Source organism: Apodemus sylvaticus, chromosome 4 (genome assembly GCF_947179515.1).
Source record: "Apodemus sylvaticus chromosome 4, mApoSyl1.1, whole genome shotgun sequence".
NCBI lineage: Eukaryota > Metazoa > Chordata > Mammalia > Rodentia > Muridae > Apodemus > Apodemus sylvaticus.
The window spans coordinates 61,807,600-61,831,938 of record NC_067475.1 but is presented as its reverse complement, the minus strand read 5'-3'; the positions used below and the strand labels follow the sequence as shown (position 1 = coordinate 61,831,938).

At 46.4% G+C, this 24,339-nt stretch overlaps 1 protein-coding gene across 1 annotated transcript in view; it reads left to right on the top strand.

The window, feature by feature from the left end:
- The first annotated feature begins 772 nt into the window (after positions 1 to 772).
- The window catches only part of Casq2 (calsequestrin 2), a 62,598-nt gene continuing 39,031 nt past the window's right edge, over positions 773 to 24,339 (top strand). Inside the window, exons 1-2 of the mRNA XM_052179627.1 lie at positions 773 to 1,207; positions 23,480 to 23,564. Of these exons, the coding sequence (XP_052035587.1) occupies positions 932 to 1,207; positions 23,480 to 23,564 (361 nt within the window). The 5' untranslated portion in view covers positions 773 to 931. The remainder of the gene's footprint in view (positions 1,208 to 23,479; positions 23,565 to 24,339) is intronic.

The window sequence follows — 24,339 nt, the reverse complement described above, 5'->3', positions numbered from 1 at the left end:
AATGAAGAAATGAGCAAAACTGTGTCTTGTCTTAAGAGTTAATGAAGGTGGGGGTGGGGTAGGACGTGGGGTGGGGACAGGACGTTGGTAGAGACCCCAAGGATGTTCCTGTGGTGACCGGTAAACTTCTTTAAAAATTGACTTTAAAGTGGACCACCAGTTCCCCTGCCTCCTGCGGCCCTCAGCTGCTGGAGCAGAAAGCGGGCTAGCACCGCTGCCAGTCCTTTGTGTGCCGGGTTAGTAGGAAAGCGCGTCTCTATGTCCCTGATCGGCAAGGACATGTGGACACGGTACTGCCAGCACTGGGCTTCCAAGAAGACCTAGAAAGGCATGTGGAGAGCGTGCCTGCCCTGCCCTCTGTGGGACAGTGCAGCCTGGGAAAGAGACTGCATGGTTGTGCTGGGACTGAGCTATGCACTGTCCAAGTGGGAGTTTTGTGCACTAAGCATTCCATGTTCTTATTGACACCATCAGCCCTTCTTGCTGTCCCTTCTCACCCACCCCCATGAGTTTCCTTCTTTTCTTTGACCTTTGGTGACCCTTTATTTCCCTTGTATAGGTCCCTCCAGTCCCCTCCTGTCCCTGTCCTTCCACTGCTGACACTGTATGGACAAATCCCTCAATGGTGTCATATCTGACTTTTTTAAAAAAAATTATTATTCATCGCATGATTTATTTTTAGCTCGAAACAACTGCATCCTAAAAATGGAGTTCTTAATGAGACAGAGGCTGGGAGAGCTATGTAAGGTATCCAGGGCTTGGCCTCCCAGCCCGTGCCTGGCACTTGCTCTGTGCGCATGTGTGCACTAAGCCTCCACAGTTTGTTCTGAGCCCACGACTACACAGCTGCAGGGCCAAGGAGGTGAGAGCAGCCTCTTTGTTCCCTCCCCAAGCTTAGCGACATCTCCAAGAACTCTCCATTCTGTCGTCCATGATGTCTATTCTGGGAACTGAGAAAGAAGACTTTTCCCAAATGAAGAGGATTTACCTGCTCGTGGTGGGGCTTCACATGCTGTGCTTTAGCGGGGCAGAAGAGGGGCTGAACTTCCCCATGTACGATGGGAAGGACCGAGTGGTCAGCCTTTCTGAGAAGAACTTCAAGCAGATGCTGAAGAGATATGAGTTGCTCTGTCTCTACTACCACGAACCTGTGTCTTCAGACAAGGTCTCACAAAAACAGTTCCAGCTGAAGGAGATTGTACTGGAGGTAAGTGAGCAGGGGCAGCAGCCATCTGTTTGAGCGAGCATTGGTGCCAGGGTGCCATTTAACAGGAATGTGGGGACAATGGCATGGAGAATACACGCAGAGGTCTCAAGTGTTACAGTCTCACATGAATGGAACTTTTTTTCCCCTGCAGAAATGGACTGTGGGGGCAAATTCTTAAGATGGAGGGAGTGAGGAGGTGTACACTGACCCTTCTTTATCCAGGGAATCGGGCACTCATTGCTCCAGACAAATAGGCTCACCCGTGCAGGGCAGAACGGGAGGCCCGGCAGGCAAGCGCCAGACAATTGATCTAAAGTTCTTCCTTCACATGCGTGATTTGTCAGGGGTTCTTGTCCCACCTGCCCCTTTTCTAGCATGTTTCAGCTCTTGTTAAAACCACTGGCTTAAAGGGAACCGAGGGATTTCCTGTGAGCCTCTTCAGTGCCAATTCCCCATATTCTTCTCAGTCCTCTCCCTCGGATCCTGGAGAAGCCAGGGCCGGCTGACTGACCTTGCCTCTGCTCTTGGGAAGAGGGAGAGTGACCATGTCATTTTCCCAGTCCACTTCAGAGTGTGGGTGTGCGCTCTTCTGGACTGTGTATTCAGTAACAGGGTTTCCTCCCCCCTCAGAAAGTTCTTGATGTGAGTTTTGAGCCCACGCTGAAGTAAGTTCTTATTTTATCTCTATTACATGACCCGTTGGTCATCTGGCGCTGGGGGTGGGGGCATTTCTAATCCTTTGCAAGTGCCACAGAAAGACTCTCTGCATCTCCTCCTGGATAGCTAAAGGCCACTGTTGCTTCAAGAATACCCGTGCTGCCAAGATCCCATCCCAGTCGCCACAGCCGGCTCAGCACACAGCTACAGGGCTGTGTGAGAATTAACCAGGCGGCACTTCCAAGACATTCAGGCTAATCAAATAACACAATTAGCAAACTCACCATATAAAAACCAGGGAGATTTAGAGTCTCAAAAAATGACTACAATAAAATCCAGCAAACCACCAGAATATATCAATCACATTAAAAGAGGGAAAAAGCATTTCATAATTCAAAGTGTCCCCTAATCAGCTGAGAGTGCTAGTGTTTAAAAATATCTCCACAGCCACCCTGTTCTCCCCAGGCTCTGTCTACCTTGGGGCGAGGGCAGCAGTTTTGTCCCTTCTGATGGCAGTGGATGGAGGGGAAGTAGGTCCTAAGGCTATAGAAATGAGGGAAGCAACAGGCTGGGGGAAGACCAGGGCCAGAGCACACCTGCTGCACAGCCAATGAAATGGGCGCATTATCATCTCTGTTGCCAACTACCATTCTCAGGACTGAGATCCTATCGTATGAAATATGTTGCTGAAAGCATAGAGATTTTATTTGGTAATCTTATCTTGTCACCAAGGTAGAGAAGTGTTGTGTCCTGCAGGCAGGTCTCAGGAACAGGAGAGAGGCCTGGATTCCCTGGGTAGGAAGGGGGTGGGGAAAGGGGGACATTTGTAGGGATACCTGTCATAACACAGAACAAAAATGGCCTGAGAAATCCTATTGGCACCAAGAGGAGTTGATGTGGTCTCCCTAAGTTTTTTTCTTAGTCAAAATCACCAATTTGTTCTATGTTTTTCTCCTGTACTTCAAACTTAAACTTAGAAAGCGGTCCTTCTAGCCCCAGGGCTGTGGCTATTCACTGCAGATGGGACAGTACAGTCTCAGCCATGACTCTGGGGAGCTCTGGAGAGCCCAGATTGCTGCCCAGCTAGTGGCTTAGGAACATAGCTTCCCACCTGTCTTATTGTATTAATCCTGCTTGACCTAGATCACACAGACATTCGTTAACAGCAAAACACGGGCTTCGTGGCGTGATACTACTACTGGGGGATACTTGGATCTCATAAGAAATTGATGGCAAATATCTGTGACCCCAGCACTCAGGAGGCAAGGCCAGGCAATTGCCAAGTCCAAAGACATAGGACCTATTTTGACACATACATCATCACAGATAGACTCAGGCTTCCACTGGGGGCCCTGAAATGTTTCTTCAGACGTGAGGGCTGATGACTGCTTACCCCTCGATTGTCACCATGACCTGCTATACCTTTTAAGAGACCTCTGAGCCACCTGAGTGTTTCATTTGCTCTCCTGGATTTGGGTCAGTGCACACCTGATGCACAGTGCTGCGGGTTCATCCCTATGCGTGCTTCTGAGGAAATGCAGAGCCCAGAAGGAATCTTCTGGATTGTTCTGCATTCCTCATTTCATGGATGCGGCTGTTACTGGTAGTAACAACCTATGCTCAATTCCCTGTCATAATTAGTCCAATTAAAGAGACAAGCAAAAATGAGAAAGAGAAGAGGGAGACTTATCCAGAGAGGCCAGACTCGGAAAAGGAACAAAGGGGTTCATTTGGTGACTCTGAAGTTCATCTTTGTGGTCCTGGGAGGAGGTTTAAGTTTAAATGGAAGGTGAGAGGCTAAGCCATCCTGGTCAAGGTGTGGCTTCTTCTGAGGTCTAGCCTGTTCACATGGGGGTGTGGGAAGTTGTCAGAACTGTGTGAAATGTCTTCCTGGAACTAGGATCCTCCTCTGGCTGGCACAAGACTTCAGTGTTTTTCTTTTTCCAGACTAACATCCCTAGGGAAATGCCAGGTTTGGGGGTCCATTGTTTGAATTGTCTGATAGTCAAAGGGAAGAATATTCCAGGATCTTTTCAGAGCATCTTCTCTGCCACAAGAATGGTTATATGTCCTCCACTTAAATGGATGGTAAGCTCATTTCCTGTCTGGTCTCTTATTAACCATGTAGCACAAGGATCTTTAGAAATTTTAAAAAAAGGTGGATGAAGGAGGCCATAAAGTGCCTCTTGTCTGGTGGGGTACAGTCAGTGTTCTGCCCCCACGCTGTTGCTGTGACTAAATGTGCGGCTTCAGTCAGGATTAAAGTGTCTACGCAGCTTTGTTTCCTGCCTTATTCTGTATCACTAAAAAGTTTTGTGTTTGTGAATGTAATGCCAGCACCAGTCTTGTATTCTGTTGTATAGCTGTACACATTTCAAAAGATCATTTCCCTATTTTATACAGTCTGGCACAATTTTCAAAGCATTTTTTAAAATTAGTCTGTTTAGATTTTCAAAGTTTTAATGAACATTTTTGGGTTTTGTTCATTTGTTTTTGTTTCTGTTTTTGAAGAGGAGTCTCACTTTACAGCTCTGGCTGTCCTGGAATTGTGAGGACCAGACTGGCCCTGAACTAACAGAAATATGCCTGCTGTTCTGGAGTTAAAGGCATGTGCCTCCACACCTGGCTTGGAAATTATTTGCCATTCACATAGTTTTTTCTTCCATAAATGATTCATCTATTCCATTTCCCCGTATTTCTCTTGTGGCATTGACATAAATTAAGGAGAGAGTTGCGGCTTTGTGTGTTGTATCCTGTCGGAGAGGTCTGGAAAGTGGAAACAGTAGACCAATCTACAACTCAGTTGCTAGGTGTTGGTCTCAGGGATTTCATGGGCAAATAGATGCTTTAAACAATGAAAATGAGCATTGTGGATTCCTGGATAGATATATCCATCCACCCATACTTAGTGCTCTCAGCAGACAGGGTAGTCTTAGTGGGTCAAAGTGAACACAGGGGTCGGAGATGGGGGATGAAAGACCAGTGTTTTCCTTATTGTGAACAGTTAGAACCGGCCCATTTGTTTGGAGTGAACTGGTCCCTTGAGCTGACCAGCAACTTCAGGTTTTGGCACAGAGGCCAGTTGCTTTTGTAGCATCTTAACAGACAAAGACTTGGAGCTGCTCTTCAGTGTCCCTGTCTATTATGGTTTTTATGTGGTGACTCTAGCACAATTTCCCCTAAGACCCGATGGGGAAATAGGAAGCTGGTTCTATGGTCCATGGGTAAAAACAGACCATGAGTGTTAAACTGTGGATCCCAGGGATCTGCAGCTCTTAGGTGAGTCTCTTAGGCCATTTTCTTAGTCTCCAGTATTCTTCACAGTTGATTTCCCCCTCATAGTTAGGTGTGTCAGTTCCGGTGATGGTTTGTACATGCTTGGCCCAGGGAGTGGCACTATTTGGAGGTGTGAGCTTGTTGGAGGAGGTATGTCCCTGTGTGCATGGGCTTTAAGACCCTCATCCTAGCTACCTGGAAGCCAGTCTTCTCCTAGCTGCCTTTGGAACAAGAGGTGGGATTCTCAGCTCCTTCAGCCCCATATCTACCTTGATGCTGCCATGCTCTTGCCTTCATGATAATGGACTGAACCTCTGAACCTGTAAGCCAGCCTCAATTAAATGTTGTCTAAGAGCTGCCTTGGTCATGGTGTCTGTTCACAGTAATAAAGCCCTAACTAAGACAGTCTCCATTTGATCTGTATGCCCGTAGAAAGTCTTTAGCTTAATGTTACCATAGCCTCGTCAGACACAGCAACGCATCTCACATGTTTTGGTGGTTTGAATAAAGATACTCTTCTCCCCGACTCTCTCATGTCTCATATGTTTGAATGATTGGCTCCCAGTGGGTGGAGCTGTTTGGGAGGATTTAGAAGTTGACCTTTTTGGAGGTCCAGTGTCACTGAGAGTGAGCTTTGACCTTCAAAGGCCTATGCCATTCCATTGTCTCTTTCTCTGCCTCATGGTTGTTGCCTAGGTATGTAAGTTCTCAGCGACTGCTCCAGCACCGTGCCTGTTTGCCTGCTGCTGTGCTCACCAAGTGATGGCCGCAGACTTTACTCCTCTGGAGTCATGAACCTTAAGTTAAACACTTTCTTTTGTAAGTCGCTTTGGCCCTAGTGTTTTGTCACAGCCACAGAAATGTAATCAAGACACATGCATGTACTCTAAATCACTGTTGCTTTAATATGTCCATCCTTGTATGCAATAAGGAAGCCAGAGAGCTTGAACTCTCTGCCATGTACTCATTACTTGATCAGAGGAAAGCACAAAGATTCACCCCCTCACACCATATCTGTAAGATCAACCATATAGCTTTAAACACATTGAATTAAAAGGATCAAGTGAAAACAAACGAGTAAGAATTTTGTGTACTACAGAGGCTATACAGGGATCGGTGTCTTATTTTGCTATGCCAGTTGCAGAAGGGGAAATCCATCCCTGTGGGAAACAACTGTTTTCACCCAAAATGGACCCTTCATCCGCCTCTGAAATTTTCCAACATCATCTTAGCCTGTTTCAGCAGTTCTCAGCTAACACCTAAGGAGCTTTAAAAAATGTCCACATTTCATGCCCTAGATTCTGTTTTAATTGTGATAGGTAAGGGAGGATGTCTAGACCCTACATATTTTTCACGTGTGTTTATTTACTTGTGTCTGCACACACCATGGTGTGTGAGAAATCAGAAGACAACATCTGAGAGTCAGTTCTCTCCTTGGTGGCAAGGGCCTTTACATGTTGAGCCATTTCGGCAGCTTCCTGAGTTTATTCTTTATATTAAAATACCTTCTTTTTAAACATTGTTTTTAAGTTTGAAGGTTTATTATGCTTATTTGTGTGTTTGTGAGTGTGTGTGTGTGTGTGTGTGTGTGTGTGCCTGAAGAAGCCAAGAGACAGTTTCTGTTCTCTAAGAGTTAGAGTTGTAGTTGATTTTGAGTCACACAACATGGGTACTGGAAACAGAACCTTGTTTCTCTGGAAGAATAGCAAGAGCCCTTAAGTGCTCAGCCCTCTCCCAGTTCCCTTAGTGTTTGTCTGTTTGTTTTCTTATTTATTGTGGAGACATGGCCCATATTAGACAGTGAGCATGTGGAAGTCATAGGACAAGGTGTGTGAGTTCTCTCTTATTATATGGATTCCAGGGATGGAACTCAGGACCTTAGGCTTAGTAGTAAAGGTTTAGCACTGCTGTCATCTGCCCAGCCAGACACCACAATTTTTGAGCATGTTCATTCTTATATGCCAAAATGCAAGTGAAGTAAAGAGTTCTCTGGGTGATGCTAATGTGCAGCCAAGTTTGAGGACCACCTAGGCCTTAATACTAAACACATAGACCCAATGGCATTGCATTCCTCAAGCGTATGTTGGAAATAGAGGCTTTCAGGGCTTTCAGAATGTACATTTAAATGGGCTCTTCAGAAGATTTGTAGGCACACTAAGGTTTGCAAAGCACTGAGTGAGTCTTTTGGGTTGGAGAAATTATCTATATAACCAAACATCATGAAGCATCTGTTTGAATTCTGCTCGTTGGACTTTTTGAATGACGTTGGCCTGCTGGTATACCTCTGGTTTTGTATGTTAAGCTAGGTCTTGGGGGTACAATAATTCAACACTACTGTGGAACTTAGCCAAGTCTCTCAGGTTTATTCCATTGATTCCTACCTCATGGTTGGAAGAATTTTCTCAGAAGAGAATAATATGGGTATTTATGGAGTCTTGCCCTCTTTGAGATGTTTTCCATTGAATTACCTGTACTTCTGGGACCAAATCAGAAGGTGACCTTCAACGTTCCCTTAGGGAGCACTCAGAAGTTAGTTGAGAAAGAGAACATGTCTGTTTGGCTGCTGCACCTGCTTTTTCCTTTCCCAAGAGAACTGGAACATCTGGGGACAGTGGGAGTATGCATGCATAGGACATGCAGATGCCTTGATGACCAATGGGGACATGCAGACACCATGATAACTGATGGAGACAAGTAGATGTCATGATAACTGGTGGGGACATGCAGATACCGTGATAAATGATGGGGACATGCTGATGCCACAATGACTAATGGGGACCATAAAGAGTGGCTCAGAACAGACTAGGAAGTGTTCTGTAGTGTGAAGCTAAGTTGTCCTTTCGTCTCTGCATCAAGAAGTCATCTCACTTGCAGAGGCAGGTGACATGGCCTTTGATATCTACAAAGTTTCTCTCTTGTAAATGATAAAAAGCTGTTTCCTTTAGATCTATGTTTAAGTGTCACTATCTTAGTCAGTTTTCCATTTCTCTGAAGAGACCCCATGGCCACGGCAATGCTTGTAAATGACAACATTCAGTTGCGGCTGGCTTACGGTTTCAGAGGTTCAGTCCGTTATCATCAGGCAGGGAGCATGAGATCACGCAGGCAGACCCAGTGCTGGAGCAGGAGCTGAGGACTCTACATCCATATCTGCAGGTAGCAGGAAGAGAGACTGGGTTTTGAATACGCTTTTTGGAACCTCAAAGCCCACCTCCAGTCAAAGCCCACCTCCAGTGACATACTTCCTCCAAAAAGGCCAAACTCCAAATCCCTCTCAAGTAGTGCCTCTCCCTGAAGCATTCAAATATATGAACCTATGGGGGCCGTTCTTATTCAAACCACCTACAGTATCTTAATCAAAGAAGTCACCTCCCTGCTCATGTATATAAACCATACTCTCCAAGATGCCTCCTCCTCCTCTACTCTTTATATATGTAAATGTGTATATGTTTGTGTATGTGTATGTGTATATGTCTGTGTATGTATATTTACAGTAATAGTTGGGTGACATATTACACTCACTTTCTATAGAAAGTGAAATCTACCAAGTTCAGGACTTTTTCCCAGTCAGAGCATCTGGATCATGGGCGGACACAGTGGGCATTCTGCAATATCTTTTAAAGAAATATTGAAGGAAAGGAGGAGGAGAGAAATAGGCAGTATTGAATGTGGTTTGAGCCAGGCCCATGGCAGAGGCCTTGCAGATAGTAGCTTATACAATTCTTGTATTCCCACATTACAGAGAAATCATAGAGTTAAGGAAAAATTGCCCAGGTCACAAAGCTATGAAATGGCAACATAGCGTGAAGGCGGATTTAAACCCAGACCTATTTGGTTCCGACAACATGTGAAGAAGGAATGTTCCTTCCACTACCCCACAGAACAGCTGGATGGGATAGTTTCAGGTTTTTAAGTAGTACCAAGTTATGAAAGTACATGTCTGATACTTTGGACTTTCCCCCACACCTAGCAATACTGAATTGTACCCTGGACTCTGTGTGGCTCCTACGTGGTTACTTAGTGTAAATGGGCAGAAGCTGAGCGTCAATCTAGACTTTAATGAATGAATGGCAGCGGATGGATAGATGGCTACGTGGAGGAGAGATGGGAAAAGAAGTTATACACATGTCTGTATATCCAAAATACTTTTTTCTTGATTTCACTTAAATTATTTGTCTGGTGAGTGTATACCATGGTGCTCAGGCCAGAGGACAGCTTTTGGTTCTGTTGTCCTTTACATTGTGTGTGTCATGGGGATCAAACTCAGGCCACCAGGTTTAGTGGCAAGTCTCTTTACAATCTGAGCTGTCTCTCCAGCCTGATTTTGTGTTTGTGTTTTTATTTTTACGGTACAGAATAGAACAGAGTGTTGAGTCTGTTAGACCTCGAGTTCTGTGTATTCTCCTCCACTTCCTCCCACTAAAATATTGGTAAAACATGTTTTTTGTTTCTTTGTTTGTTTGTTTTCCCAAACCTTGGGACTCTGAGTCCAGCACGTATCTGTGCATACGGGCAGAAAGCCCCAAGCTTTTTAAGGCTGACCCTGCATTCCGAGCCTGTTTAGCACTGGCAAAAGTCCCAGTAGTTGCTCTTCCAACCCCCAAGGCAGAATGAAGTTGCTGGAGTCAAGCAGATCTACAGATGGAAAGATGTGGGAATACTGGGCAGAGAGGAGCCCCACACGCACGCAGGACTCGTGGTGTTTCCAACTGCTCCCCGCCCAAAGACGGCCCTCTTCTGTCTCTCACCTGCTCCACTCCGAACAGTCAGAGGAGCTCAGGCCTATTTTGGTTTGGCTTTGAGAAGGAGTCCTCACAGAGAGCCTGTGCTATCCCCAGAAGAATGGCTCTCCCTCGCCACCCCCACCCCCAGTTCGCTGACACTCCAGTGCGGTGGGACTGGAGAATGGGCCTTTGCTGGGCACTTTATATAGTGTAGGTGATCTTGGGGGAGTATGGATTCAGTTGACTATAGTTAAGCCTTCCTTGTATAGAATTAATTAAGAAATAAAGATTTTGCAAATGGGGAGCTGGCAAGATTGCCCAGTGGTTAAGGCTGATTACCACATAAGCCTAATAATCTAAGTTCGATCCCTGGAACCCATGTAAGAGTGGGAGGAGAGAGAGTTGTCCTCTGACCTCCATGTGCATAGTGTGACACATGAACCCCATGGCACATATACCTCCACACGTACTGTGCCCGTGCACACACTAATAAAAACAGTTATTTACAAGCGGGAAACGCTCTGAACTGGTCTGCTGTTTAGATATTTGGAACCTTTACCCTGCTCCCATCCCTCAAAGCTCTCAGTGACACTTAGGCCTAAGCAGGACACACAAATCCGCTCTCTTCATCAGAATCACACTTTGCCTCGAAGCTTCTCCATTCAGAAACACAGTCTTGTGTCTTCGGGGTAGACACCCTCCCACAGTCACGTAATTTTAAATGGGGCCATTTCCGGCATCAGGAAAAGATGGTAAGAACTCTTATACTACAAAGCAGTCAATGAAGAAGGCCCAGGCTCTGCTGGAGAAATCGGAAGACCTTCGGTCCTGTCACCAGCCCTGCTACCTCGCAGCTTGTGCTTTGCAGGTTGCTGTGGGGTATGCTATATGACCATCGGTCCCAGCTTAAGATCTCTTGCTCTCCATAGAAATCCCGTTCAGCCCAAAGTGCTGGCACGCTCGAATAAGCCTCAGAAGCTCCCATGGTTTCTAAGCTACATGCAGCAGGCTTGAATTATCCATGCGAGCTGTCTCTACTTGGACAGCCACTCAGGAAGGCATCCAGCACGCCATCTTGCAATGTAGTGGGCTGGCAAGACATTGGGGTGCCCCAGGTGCCTGGTTCCAGGAGCCCCCTCCTGCTGCCAGGTACCCAAGCCAGGCAGCCTTCCCTCCCCATCTGCTGTGTGCTGGGCTGCCCCTACCAGGCTTGTCTGCCTCGGCCTCACCCCTTCCCTACAGCTATCCTAGCTCAGGATATCACTCTATTAGATGACCACACATCCCCAATTTACCTATGAAGCAAATGAGTTCGTGTCTGTGTTAGTAGTGTGGCTGTAAGCAGAATGGGATTCTCCAAGGCTGAGGGTTTGTTTTGTAAAATATTCCAGCAGTCACAATATAACAGTCAATTACAATGGTAAAACAGACACAAGATATGTGTAAAGTGACTCACATGAGATTGGTGTGCAGTTAAAGACTTTTGAATTGGCCATGGATGTGATCTCCCATAAAATCTCCCTCTCTCCACACAAGCTAGATTTCTATGGTATCTGATACCATTAGTAGATGCTATCAGAATATTCTAGTCAGAACTAGATGTTGCTGTTGTTGTTGTCTGGTTATTTTGAGTTTGGAGACAGCGTTTGCATATGTCACCCAGACTGACCTTGAACTCGTGACCCAGATCCATTGGCCTCAGCCTCCTGAGTTCAGGGATCCAGTTAAACTCGGTGTTTCATAAATCCAGCCAAGCAGGAACAGCCTTCTGTTTTTCAATGCCCACCGCAGACAGAGAGATTTAAGTCCTTTATCTTCTCTGCAGGGGTGGGGCACCTGCACCTCCCCTTCTCATGAAGGGTGATATAAACCAAGAGAAAGGGAATTTAGAAAAAAGCCTTTTCTTTCTGCTCCCAGAAGGGCTCTGGGCACTGTGTGTGTGTGTGTGTGTGTGTGTGTGTGTGTGTGTGTGTGTAGTCCTCTCTGTCTCTATGTGTGTGTGGAGTGCTCTGTGTGTGTGTTTGTGCATGTGTGTGTAGTTCCTCCTCCCTCCCTCCCTCTCCCTTTTTCTGTCTGTCTCTCCCTCCCTCCATCCCTCCCTCTCTCCCTCTCCCTTTCTCTCTCTGTCTCTTTCTCTCTCCTTCCATCCCTCCATCCCTTCCTTCCTTTCTGTCTCCCTTTCTCTTCCCCTCCCTTTCTCTCTCTCTCTCTCTCTCTCTCTCTCTCTCTCTCTCTCTCTCTCTCTCTCTCTCTCTCTCTGGTGTGTGTGTGTGTGTGTGTGTAGCCTGCAGGGCACTCTCCTGCCAGACAACTTTTCCATAAAAGAACAGAGCTCTACTGAGAGTTAAGAAAGGGCACAGCCTAGTCTCATGTTATTAAATAATTATTGATTGATTGATTTATATGATGTTAGAGATTGAGCCAGAGCCAGAGCCAGAGCCTTGCTCATATTAGGCAAATGTTCTACCACTGTGTTTACAGCCCCAAATATTACCTTAGGAATTATTTTGTTGTTAGCTTTGTGTGTGTGTGTGTATGTGTGTGTGTGTGTGTTTTACTGGAAATCAAACCCATTTTTTCTTATTCTGTGAAAGGCCCTTGTTAGTATAAAATGGATAAACAAAAGCTCTGACCTCCAGGGACAGCCTCCCTCATTCTGTCATGGTGGATATCACTGAAGGCTGTGCAGCGAGAGCTTATGCTCATATGCTAGAAGCTGTTCACGGAGTAAAGGTTCTCACCATATGTGGGCCCAGGGCTCTGATCAGAAATGTTTGTTCCGGGGTTTCCATCCCAGACATGCTGAGTGAGAAGGTCAGGGTGGGCTCCCCGAGTTATGTTAGCATCAGTTTTCCCTGCAAGAGATGCTGATGTGTGCTTGTGGTCAGGGTAAGGCTTAGACTAGAGCTTTCCCTGAAATAGTTTTACAGAGAGTAAGCCTCCAGTAAGCACTTGCATACAGGTCATGGCAGCAACAGCTGGCTCTTGTTTCTTTTTAGAATAGAAACTTGAAGATCAAGGCAACTATAACTGGCTCAGCTCACAGATGGCCACCAGCAGAGCCAGGGCATGGACTTAGGTTCCTCTGGTTCCCTCTGCAGAAGCAGGTTGCAGTGGAGGAGTGTACAAGTTAGGTCTAATTCTTCCTCCGAGCTCCATGCTCCCAGAAAGAAGACTCAGACTCAAAATATATTTACAAATACCTGGGCCATATAGCTGGGCTCTTCTCTGACTAGCTCATAACTTAAAAGAACCCATTCATTCTAATCTACAATTTGTCCCGTGGCTGGTCACCTGCGCTCAGACACCATGCATCTGTCTGGTCTCATCTTTCCAGGTAAATTTCCTGCCTGGCACTATCTCAGAATCCTTTCTGCCTCCTGGATGCTCCACTACCTATTTCCTGCCTAAGCTATAGGCCATCAGGTTTATTACTGACAGGTGCCACACCCATCCAGACACAGATGCTTTCTTTACAGCGGAAACTGGGTTTCTGGAGCAGTATCAGGTCTGGGCTCTCAGTGAGGTTGCTTAAAAGCTCTCAGCTTCTCTGTTTCTCATTTCTGCATCTGTGAGGCTCCATGTTGGGAGACTTCCATGAAGATTCAGAAAGATAATTCACATGAGATAGTTGGTGCTGCAGTTGACATAGTGAACGCCCATTTAGTGTTATGTATCTTTTTCAATATTATTTGTGTGTTTCTGTTTGTGTGTGTGACAGAGGGGGAAGGGGGAGGAGGAGAGGGAGGGAGAGAGAGAGTGTGTGTGTGTTTATGTGTGCATTCATGTCATGGTACATATATGGAGGTCAGAGGACAACTGCGGAGTCAGTTGTCCCTTTCCAGCATGTGCATAGAGAGGATCAAATTCAGGTTGTCCAGTCTAGTGACAAGTGCCTTTGTCACTGAGCCACTCCACTGTTTCCCTAATTGGTGTTTTACGATAGTTGTTTTTATAGACTTTCAGCCTGGAGGGGGTTAGCAAACATACCCCAAAGTGCCAATAAAGCAAACCAGTAGCCCCTGCCCACCCCCCAGCACTTCCAAGAGCTACCCAACACCAGCTTCAAAAGGCTCCAATGCATGCTTGGTTCTCATAATAGCTGTCCCCTTCCCCAGCCAGCCTCCTCGGTGGACATAATGTGTGCCAACTGCCAGGCTATACATAGCCCAGGCCTTGCTTGAGAGTGGCCAAAAGTGAGAGGAGATTACCGGAGATAAACGTGGGCTCTCGTGTTTCAGGGGACGCACGGTTTTGAATAGTTTGGGCGGGTGCCAGATGGTGTCAGGGAGAACAGCCCTCTCCAGCTCTTGGCTTGCTTGGAAAGGACAGCGGTGCAGCCAGAGTATTTTTAATGGCTGGCCGGAGGGAACACTCGCTTTGAACAGAGATCTGCAGAATCCTCGGGCTTCTTATTTTGATGTTTGAAGATTCTTGAGACTACAGAAAAGTACAGCCGCCTCCCCCCAAGTCACCCTCTCCAATGTCTCCCCACCCCCACCAGGAAGGACCTTCCTGTTTCTGCCCATGAAGACAGTTCTTGGGAAGCGTCTTCATCTCTGCCCCTGTGTTAGAGCTGACAAATTTTATAAAGGGACTTGGGATGCCCACACAGACCTACTGGATGCTCTGTCCTCTGAGACCCGGGGTCAGGCATCAGGTGGGACCTGCCCCATCTTACAGCATTGCACACTGATTTCCTTTCATGGGCAAACTTCTGGAGCAAGCAAGCCACACCTGCTCCAGCCTGTCCTCGACACTCATTCAACTGTCCAGTTCCCTGCACTGGCTTCTGTCCCGGATTTTCTTTACAAGGTCATCCGTGACTTTCCAGTCCAGAAGGGAGACCTGATGAGGGGGTCCTTCCCCTCCTGGACTCCCGGAGATGCCATGCCTTAGTGACTTTGGAGCCAGGGTACCACGGTGATTCTTTCATGCCTTCCACCTTATGAACAGCTCCTCCTTGCATAAGATAGGTACTTCTTCAGGCACGTGTCTCTAACACTGCCAGCTCTGGCCTACGGCTTTCTCATACACCAGCCCCAAGACTGTCTCCTCCTCTCGTGCCTCCAAATCCTTTGAGTAGGTTGAGTGCCTTCTATGATCATGAACTCACTGCAGTTCTGTTTGTTCTGAGAAGCTGGCTGTGGTTCTGGAACATTCTCTTGCTATTACCATTTGTCCTTTATTCTGTTTTCTGGGTGGAAAGCCTGACTTTCCTTATGGCCCCTCTCCTCTATTCATTCTCTCTCTCTCTCTCTCTCTCTCTCTCTCTCTCTCTCTCTCTCTCTCTCTCTCTAAAAAGTCAGTGAAGAGCTTCTGAGTGGGTCCCAGCTCATGTGACTCACCATACAGGCAGTTGCTTCTCCTGTCCCAACACTTTGTCTGAAACCAGAGCCACCTCTGTGGAGACCACAGCCCCTGCCAGCCACCTTCTTCTGTCTGGTTTGGGCCCTCAGACCTACCTTCTCTGAACTCAGGTCAGCCTCGTAACTATAACTCCAAATTATAACTTTCAACCACAGTATTTAAAGTCGTCACTCTTTTCTTTTTTACACATCTTAAACAGATAATTTTATTTTATTTTATTGGTTTTTTTTTTGAAACACAGTTTCTCTGTGTAGCCCTGGCTGTCCCGGAACTCACTCTGCAGGCCTCAAACTCAGAGATCCACCTGCCTCTGCCTCTCAAGTGCTGGGATTAAAGGCATCTGCCACCATGCCCAGCATAACACAGAAGTGTTTTTAGCTTCCTCAAACAAAATCTGCTCTAAGTTAGCTTGTTCTGGTCCAACCCTTGGCGCGTGCACCTTCAAACCTAAGCTGACACTGTTTCTACCCCGTGGATATGCACACTCCTGCCTGTCCTGCCCAATGTCTCGCTGCCCTCTGTTCTTACAGGCAATTTCCCTTTTGATTTATTCATTTATTTGAGGCACTAATTTGGGGACCAGCCTAGCTATTCTCCTGGATGCTAGAAATAGAACGGGGAGGAAGGCCACATAGATGCGGAGCCCGCGGGAGCCCACACCAACAGTACAGAGACAACAAGCATAGACAACCAAAGGGATGGGTGCAGAGGAAAAACTTGAGGCACCCGAGTAAGCACTGAATTGGGAGTGGGGGTTCAGGGGACTCCTTCTGGGGAACTAGAATGTTCAAATATACTACGAAGGCAGTGGAGTTGGTGAAGAATGGTGGGAGGAGTCTTCCAGAAGGAGCAAAGGGCATACACAGATGCAGGGACCGGTTCTGTGTCTTTGTAGTGTGTTACACAAGATAGAGTGTTCCCAGTGAGGCCGAGGAGGCAGAAGGCCACACACGCAGGGCTGTGCGGCTGTGTGGCTGTGTAGGGAGGTTTAGACACACCCAAAGTGCATGGGAACCAAGCCTACGGCTTGCATCATGGCCGCCATGCTCTGTATGGTTTGCCTCTCCTACCCCCAGCCCCGCCCACAAGCTCTCTCTTATGAGACTTCATAGTCTCTAACTTTGCCCTGCTGTTCTGGCTGCCCCACCTCCCCCCTCTCCTTATTAACTCATCCTTGGCTACTGAGTTTTACTCCTCTTTCTATTCTGATAATATAGGCTTTGGCATTTGGGAATCAGTAATGACCCAGAACCGTATTCAGCTATCATACTACTAAGGAGGAAGTTTAGCATTTATTAAGCACCTACTGTATACACTTCATATGCATTATCTCAGTTAATCCCCAACAGAATCTTGTGGTATAGATAATGTTACTGCCTCTGCTGGGCAGTGAAGTCACAGCATAGGCTGGTGACAAAGCCAGCAATCCAGGAGTTGACACTAAGTCCCAGTAGGGTCTAGCAAACATAGGCTACCTATTCATTTAAAGATGGCGTGCATGTGGACCTCATCATTCAAGCAGCAAGAGTGATATAATGACTTTATGAACTATAACACCAGAAAGAAAGACATGACAGAAACATACTTATCAGTTTTAAATTATTTATTTATCATGCTATCTATGTTATTGTTTATATGGAACTTTGTTAGAAGTCTACTTGAGTTAAAAGAATCCTCAAGTCTAGCCAAATCCCAGTGTTTTTGAGAGAGAGCAAGCAATACTTCCATTCTAGAAGCTACACACAGGCAGCCAACTGATGGGGCTGGTCCTAAGGATGGACTCTCAAGAGAGACTATGGAATAACTCATCAATCAGCACACCAGTGCAAGGTAGTTCAGGAGTGGCTATAAGGTAACAGGAGATGTCATGTATAGAGTATTCCAGTTTTCTGGGCATTTAGGAAATGTTTTTCTCACGTAGGATTCACAGTATTTGATGATAACTGCTTCTTGCCTCTCTGGCTTACAAGCCCTTTGCACTAATCCATCCATGGACCCACAAAGGTGCTGACTGTCTCCAAAGAACTGCACAGAATACAGAAGGTGCGTGCCTTTCTCCCTACTGAGGAAAGCGTCACAGCACAGAATCGGGACACTGGTGATCACACACTGGGCGCCTGAGTTCGCTCCTGGGGATGGACCACTGGGATCCTAGAGAGAAGGATGAGCTGGGGGCTGCTCTCAACACCCAAGGCTGGCTAAGCCTTACAGGAGAGAAGATGAGTGAGGTGGGGGTTGGGTGAGATGGAAGACTGTGGGGCAGAGGAAACCAAGCCACAGACAAGAAGCAACAGTGACCTATTTGCCTACTCCAGCCTCCCCAGACATAACTGGTTCTCAGGGACCCAGTCACATAAAAAGTTAGCCCAGAGGCCCCAAGTCTCCACCACAGCCACCCTCCTATTCAGTCCCATAGTACCTATAGGTGTCTGCTAGCTCTGGCTACTGTTGGTTTAAGCTTGCTAAGGGTGTGTGCTAGAGCTGGTGGTGGTGGAGACGAAGCTGAGATGGGCAGGCTTTGGGTCTAGTGAGGGTGGAAGTTGGTGGTGATTCAGGGGCTGCAGGGATTGCCAGTCAGGATGCTGAGGAAGGAGAAAGGGGAGGAGGAAGGTACATCTCAGTGCCTTTCGGGCCCATCTGTGACGGTCTGTTCTGTGTATACATCTAGGGCACAGGATAGTGACAGGTACTTAGTGCTCAAGTATGCAGAGTACCACGTAGATACCCAGATAGGAAAGAGTATGCTTTATGTGCCCAGGAGAGGGACACAATTATGCTTACCTAAGGTTGTCATTCTTTCCCAGTGTGTGTGTGTGTGTGTGTGTGTGTGTGTGTGTGTGTAAGACAGGAGGGTGATGTAGTACATGTATGTCATCACGGTGCACTTGGCATGGCATGCCTATGGAGCTCAGAGGTCAACCTTGTGGAATCAGTTCTCTTTGCAGGGGTTGCAGGGATAGAACTCAGAATGTGAGACTTGGCAGTGAGTGCTTTCAGTAGTTGATGAGCCGTTGCAATGGCCTCTCTCTCTCTCTTTAAAATTATTGTTAATACTTACCCCTTCACTAAATGGAGAGAGATCCAAAAAACCAACATGAGCCCTCAGTTGGAATGGTGCTGTGTAGCTTTCAGAAGTGACAGCCATTAACAGTTGTTCTTTCCAGAGCCTGACGTGAAGCTGTGGCATACAACCACGGGCGTGGCTGTTCTGTTTATGAGGGTGTGCATTCCTGAGCCCGTCCCAGCTCGATTTTCTGTGCTCTGTCGGGAAGGACTAAGAAGCCCCATTTTAACAGAGCCCTGGGGCCTTCGTGTGCACACTGACGTTTAAGAGCTGCCATCAGAGAAGCTCGTGGTGAAGAAGAGGACTGGCTCTTGTGACTTTGAGTGATTGACAGGGGAACATTTGTTTAAGATGTTTACTAAAGTAAATAGGGCAGTGTGGCTGGCAACGAAAAACAGGGGATTTATTAGGAAAATAAAACACAACATGGTCTGAAGGATTGTAATAGCCTATATGCCCAATGGGTTTTGCAGAAAGACTGGCTTGGGGGACCTCAGGAAAGCTCAGGGTGAGTCCCAGCGTCCTAGCACTAGTGGTGATGACTCGGTCTTCCCTGTTTTAGACAAAATTCAAGGAAAGAGAAAGCTCGAGGTCGGGGAGGGGAGTGTGTGTGGGGAAGACAGGGTGTCATTTGTTGCCTGCTCCTGGGGTCCACTCCGGCCACCTGGAGCAGCGCTCAGATGACATTCTGTTTAGGATCCTTAGTCTTAAGGGGAAGGGGAGTGATTTGGAGCCAGAGAAAAAGAGAGAAAATAAGAGCAGATGACAAGGTGGAAACGGAACTTAGGAAGTCTATCTGGCAAGGGAGGAGAAGGAAGGAGAGGTACTTCAGGGAAGACACAGGAATGGAGGAGGGCGGAGCCTAAGAAGTAGCCACAGAATGGATTCTGGAGGGTAGCGGGACTTAGCCCTCGCAGAGCTAAATGGTCCCCAGGTTAGTCGGTGGAGATAAGACACCCCACAGAGTTGTAGAATGCAGAGAACCAAACTACAAATATAACAGAATTGGAAGGACAGAAAGGGAAAATAGATATATCAGCAAGACAGATGCAAATAAAAAAATGAAATAAGAATAAACAAAAACACCAGGTAAGAATCAATCTACTGGCCGGACAGTGGTGGTGCACGCCTTTAATCCCAGCACTTGGGAGGCAGAGGCAGTCGGATTTCTGAGTTCAAGGCCAGCCTGGTCTACAGAGTGAGTTCCAGGACAGCCAGGACTACACAGAGAAAGCCTGACTCGAAAAACAAACAAACAAACAAACAAACAAATAATCAAGCTACTGTCTTCAAACAAGAGTGCTCTCATTGGTCGAGTAAGGCATAAGGAAATGAAAGGAGAGTTCTCATTGGTCGAGTGAGGAAGCATAAGGAATTGAAAGATCAGATGGGTGGGAAAGGGATAAGTTTTAGCATGATTGCCTATACAGAAGTTTCCCAAGAATTCCAAAGAAAGGAAGATGTCTTAGAAATAAGTGAGTTCAAGGTGAGAAGCTACAAGATAAACATAAAAATGCAATGATATATTCTGTACTAGAAAGAGTTCAGATTCAAATATAAAAATACACCACTATGGTACAAATGACTCCCAATATTTAGATGTAAATTTCACAAAACTTGCACTAGATTTGCACACTAAAGTGAGTGTGGTGGTGCCTGTCAGCAGTCCCAGCACTTGGGAGGTGAGGGCGGGAAGATCCCGGAATGAGACATAACGTCAAAAAACAAAACAAGGGGCTGTTGAGATGGCTCAGTGCTTAAAAGCACGGGCGGCTTGACTTCAATTCCCAGCAACCACAGGGTGGCTCACAACCATCTGTAATGAAATCTGGTGCCCTCTTCAGGCAGGTAGATGTATATGCAGCAGATCACCCACACATTAAATAAATAGCTTTTCAAAACAAAACAAAGCAAAAAAGGCTTCTGTGCTCAGTTCTGCGATGCTAATGGAAAAGTCATGAAGTAATGGAGAGATACAGAATCTTCCCACATTGACAGACAACACTGACTACACCACTCTCTCCACACACACTCTGTCTTATGAGAGTTAATACAGTTATGTCTTACTTATACTATATACATGCATATACACATATAAATACATGCATACAACACAATAAAACACAACACAATATAATATAATAACATACTTGTCCAAACTCTAGGGGATCCCTTTTGTGTATGAATAAGATTATTCTGAAGCTGCTGTGTAAGAGGAAAAATTACTAGTTAAAGCAACCCACAAAAAGAATTAATAAGAAACACAACTGCTGTGTGTTTTTAGGACTCACCTCACAGAAGCCACAGCCTGCGCTGTGTGGTGCAGACAGAAGGACAGACAGAATGGAGACAGCAGATTTACACACACACACACACACACACACACACACGCGCGCGCGCGCGCGCGCACACACACACACGCACACACATACACTCAGATGTGTCAACTGAGTCTTGTTAAAGGCACGGGCTAAGTGCCAAGGAAGGAAGGCTTTCTACAAACGGTGCTGGAGTCAACTAGCACAAAAGGAAAAAGGGCCCCCAGGCTGTCTCATGGCTTCCCCAGAATTTCATCAAAATACTCTGTGTCCCACAGAACAAAACGTAAAAGCTGTAAGACTTTTAGAGAAAATATAATGCAGTTCGGAATTTAGCCTTAACATTAAAAATCCCAATTACAGCCGGGCACAGTGGTACACACCTTTAATCCCAGCATGTTGGAGGTAGAGTCAGATAGGTCTCCACGAGTTCGAGAGCAGCCTGATCCACACATTGAGTTCAGCCACAGCTACTTAGTGAGACCCTGCCCAAGGAAACAAAAAGCAACAATAACAAAATCCCATTTATAAATGAAAAACATTGCTAAATTAGACTTTATGGAAATTAAATTCTCCATTTATGTGTTGGAGATGGTGTGTGTGTTTTCATGTGTGCACAACTACTTCAACTGCTCTCCGGCCCGTGTGTGTGTGTGTGTGTGTGTGTGTGTGTGTGTGACTCACAGACGAGCTGCCCAGGGCCTCAGGCACCCACTGGCCCCCACATCCCCACAGCCGGGGTTGCAGGCACACACCCACTGTGGCCAACTTTTATTTGGATGCTGGGGATCCAAAAAGGAGAAAATGAAAAGCTAATGTGCTCTATAAAAACAGGAAAACACCACGAAGAGACATTTCACAGGAGCAGACAGATATAAACACAGCACATGCTCAAGTAAATGGTCACAGAGCACAAATTAAAACCACAAGGAAACATTGCTGCGTCCCTAGGAGATATGACTAAAATGTAAATGGTGATAATACTCTTGGGATGATAACACTCCTGGCTGCCAAGGTTGGAGTGGGGGGGGGGCTCATGCATTATTCATGAGGATACACAGCAGTTCACTGTGGCCAGAGAACAGTTCCGTGGTTTCAGTGAGAACGAAGCCTGAAACTCCCATATGAGTCACAGTTTATTCTCCTAATCATTTATTCCTGAGATTAAGACTAATGTTTAGCCGGGCAGTGGTGCTGCATGCCTTTAATCCCAGAACTTGGGAGGCAGAGGCAGGTGGGTTTCTGAGTTCCAGGACAGCCTGGTCTATAGAGTGAGTTCCAGGACAGCCAGGGCTACACAGAGAAACCCTGTCTCAAAAAATAAAAAATTAAAAAAAAAAAGACTAATGTTTAACTCAAAATCCCACAAAGCAACTCTGTTCACCAGAGCCAGTGGCTAGAAACAACTCAGATTCTGTTTGGCAGGTGAATGATTACGCAAACTGTGGCACGTCCACACCTTGGATGTCTACTTAGCAGTGAAAAGGGACAAACCTGGTGATTCAGGCAGCAAAACATCAGACCCTTTGGATGGACCATTATGTAAAGTGTAAAGAGTTATCTTAAAAAGGTACTTGCTACGTGGTTCTGTGTTTAGATGCCGTATGATTGATGGTGGATAGGGGAATCCCTGGGGAGGGGGTGGGACAGCACACAGTGGCTGTGGCTATGAGGGACAACAGAGGCCCCGTGTGGTCATGGGCACTGCTCTGGACTTTAACTCTTGCAGGCACTGTCCAGTTTGTGACATTGTACCTCAGTTTCACAAGATCTAGCTTCTGTAGAAAACCAGAAATGTGTGTGTTTAAGAGATCTCACTTGTGTAGTTCTTACAACTGCATATGAACCCAGACATTTTGAAAAGCAGTATTAGGGTTCAAAGTTTAGCACAATGCTTCGGCTAGTAATGGACCGGCATTTGTAAGGTCGCAGGTTCTATCCTCAGACAGCTCATGTCCCCATTTCTGTCCAGCCCCATTTTGAGATGGCAAGATGACAAAGATGACACTCTGTTAGAGTACCTATTTGCTCATATCTGAGTCTCAGGAAGCTTAGCTGGATGCCAGTCTTACATGCAGTGCCATCTCCTATACTGCTGTCTGCTCAGAGCACTTTTTAGCTAATTCTCCATCCAAGGCTCTGCTGCACCCTCCTGGACATCGGGCGTCAGTGGTACCTTCATCCTCAGATACTCCCTGCGTTTCTTCCTCACTAGGGGCTGTAGGAAGCCTCTGGATGCCAAAGGGCACCTGCATCACAGCAGCTCAGGGGCGGGAGGCTTCCTTCAGGCCTCAGGACTCCTTTACTGAAAGGCGTGGTCTTCACTTGGCACCTACAAAAGATCTCACTGCTCCACGCCAGGTCCCCACTGGGTATCTGCGCAGCTGTGGTTCCTTTCGGATTCTGTGTGCCCCAATTTTAGTCAGAAAGGATTTGTGAGCCGGGCAGTGGTGGCACAAGCCTGTAATCCCAGCACTCTGGGAGGCAGAGGCTGGCGGATTTCTGAGTTCAAGGCCAGCCTGGTCTACAGAGTGAGTTCTAGGACAGCCAGGGCTATACAGAGAAACCCTGTCTCAAAAAACCAAATTAAAAAAAAGAAAAGAAAAGAAAGGAAGAAAGGAAGAAAGAAAGAAAGAAAGAAAGAAAGAAAGAAAGAAAGAAAGAAAGAAAGAAAGAAAGAAAGAAAGAACGAGCTTGTGGCTGGGTATACATTTTTCCAGGGCTCTCTTCTTAACCTCTGAGTCTCAGCACTCTCCTGCCTCATCTGGGCTCAGAGTGGCAGGGAGCACTGATGTCACACCTGCGATGGTCTTTGCCACCTCTCTTCCCTTAACTCATTTCCCTGACCTTTTTGTCTTTTTAGCTTGTGGCCCAGGTCCTGGAGCATAAAAACATAGGCTTTGTGATGGTGGATTCAAGGAAAGAGGCCAAGCTTGCCAAGAGGCTGGGTAAGTTCAAAATTTAAAATCTGTTAGTAAGAAACAAATATATCTAGAAAAAAAATGAAGGTGTATTTACCTTGCATGGTAACTGGATTAATTTCAAACACATACTAAAAGATAGTATGCCCACCATTGTGGGTCAGAGTAGACCTCATTATAATAACACCTAGACCTCAACCTAACAGTTTGATGGGAATCTTTTAATTTATCTTTGCAGTAGTATCAGAAGAGAACTTGGAGAAACTAATGTGAGGCTTTAGAGGCCTTACTGACAGCTCTCGCAGCAGCTAGAAGCCCAGTTTCTCCATCTTCGTACCTCAGTGGCTTCAATGGGCCTCTCTGGGAACATTGCAGCAGCCAATACACGATGCATTTACAGCGGGGTTAGGGAGGTCCCAGAGTTCAGGCTGACCCCTAGCTGGGACCCTTCAGCCTGGATGGATTTAGGTGAGGGATGGTAGAGAGAAGGCGTGGGAACTGTAATCTCTCGTGTCAATATGCCATGATCAAGTGCCCTTTGTGATTCCTTCCCCATAATCCCAAGGAGAAAGGGCACAGGGGACCCCTCTGCTTTACAAATATCACCCCCAATGGTGTCCATTTAGGTTTTTCCGCATGACCAGTGGAGAATGGCTATTAAAAATAGCAGGAGGTTTTGAAACAGTACCTTTGAAGAAAGGTTAATTGAGTTTGGAGTAGTAAACACGGAAAAAGGAAAGGAGCTTAGTGGCGGTTCAGTGGATATCTTCGGGTACATGCTGGTGCATTATCCCAGGTGCAT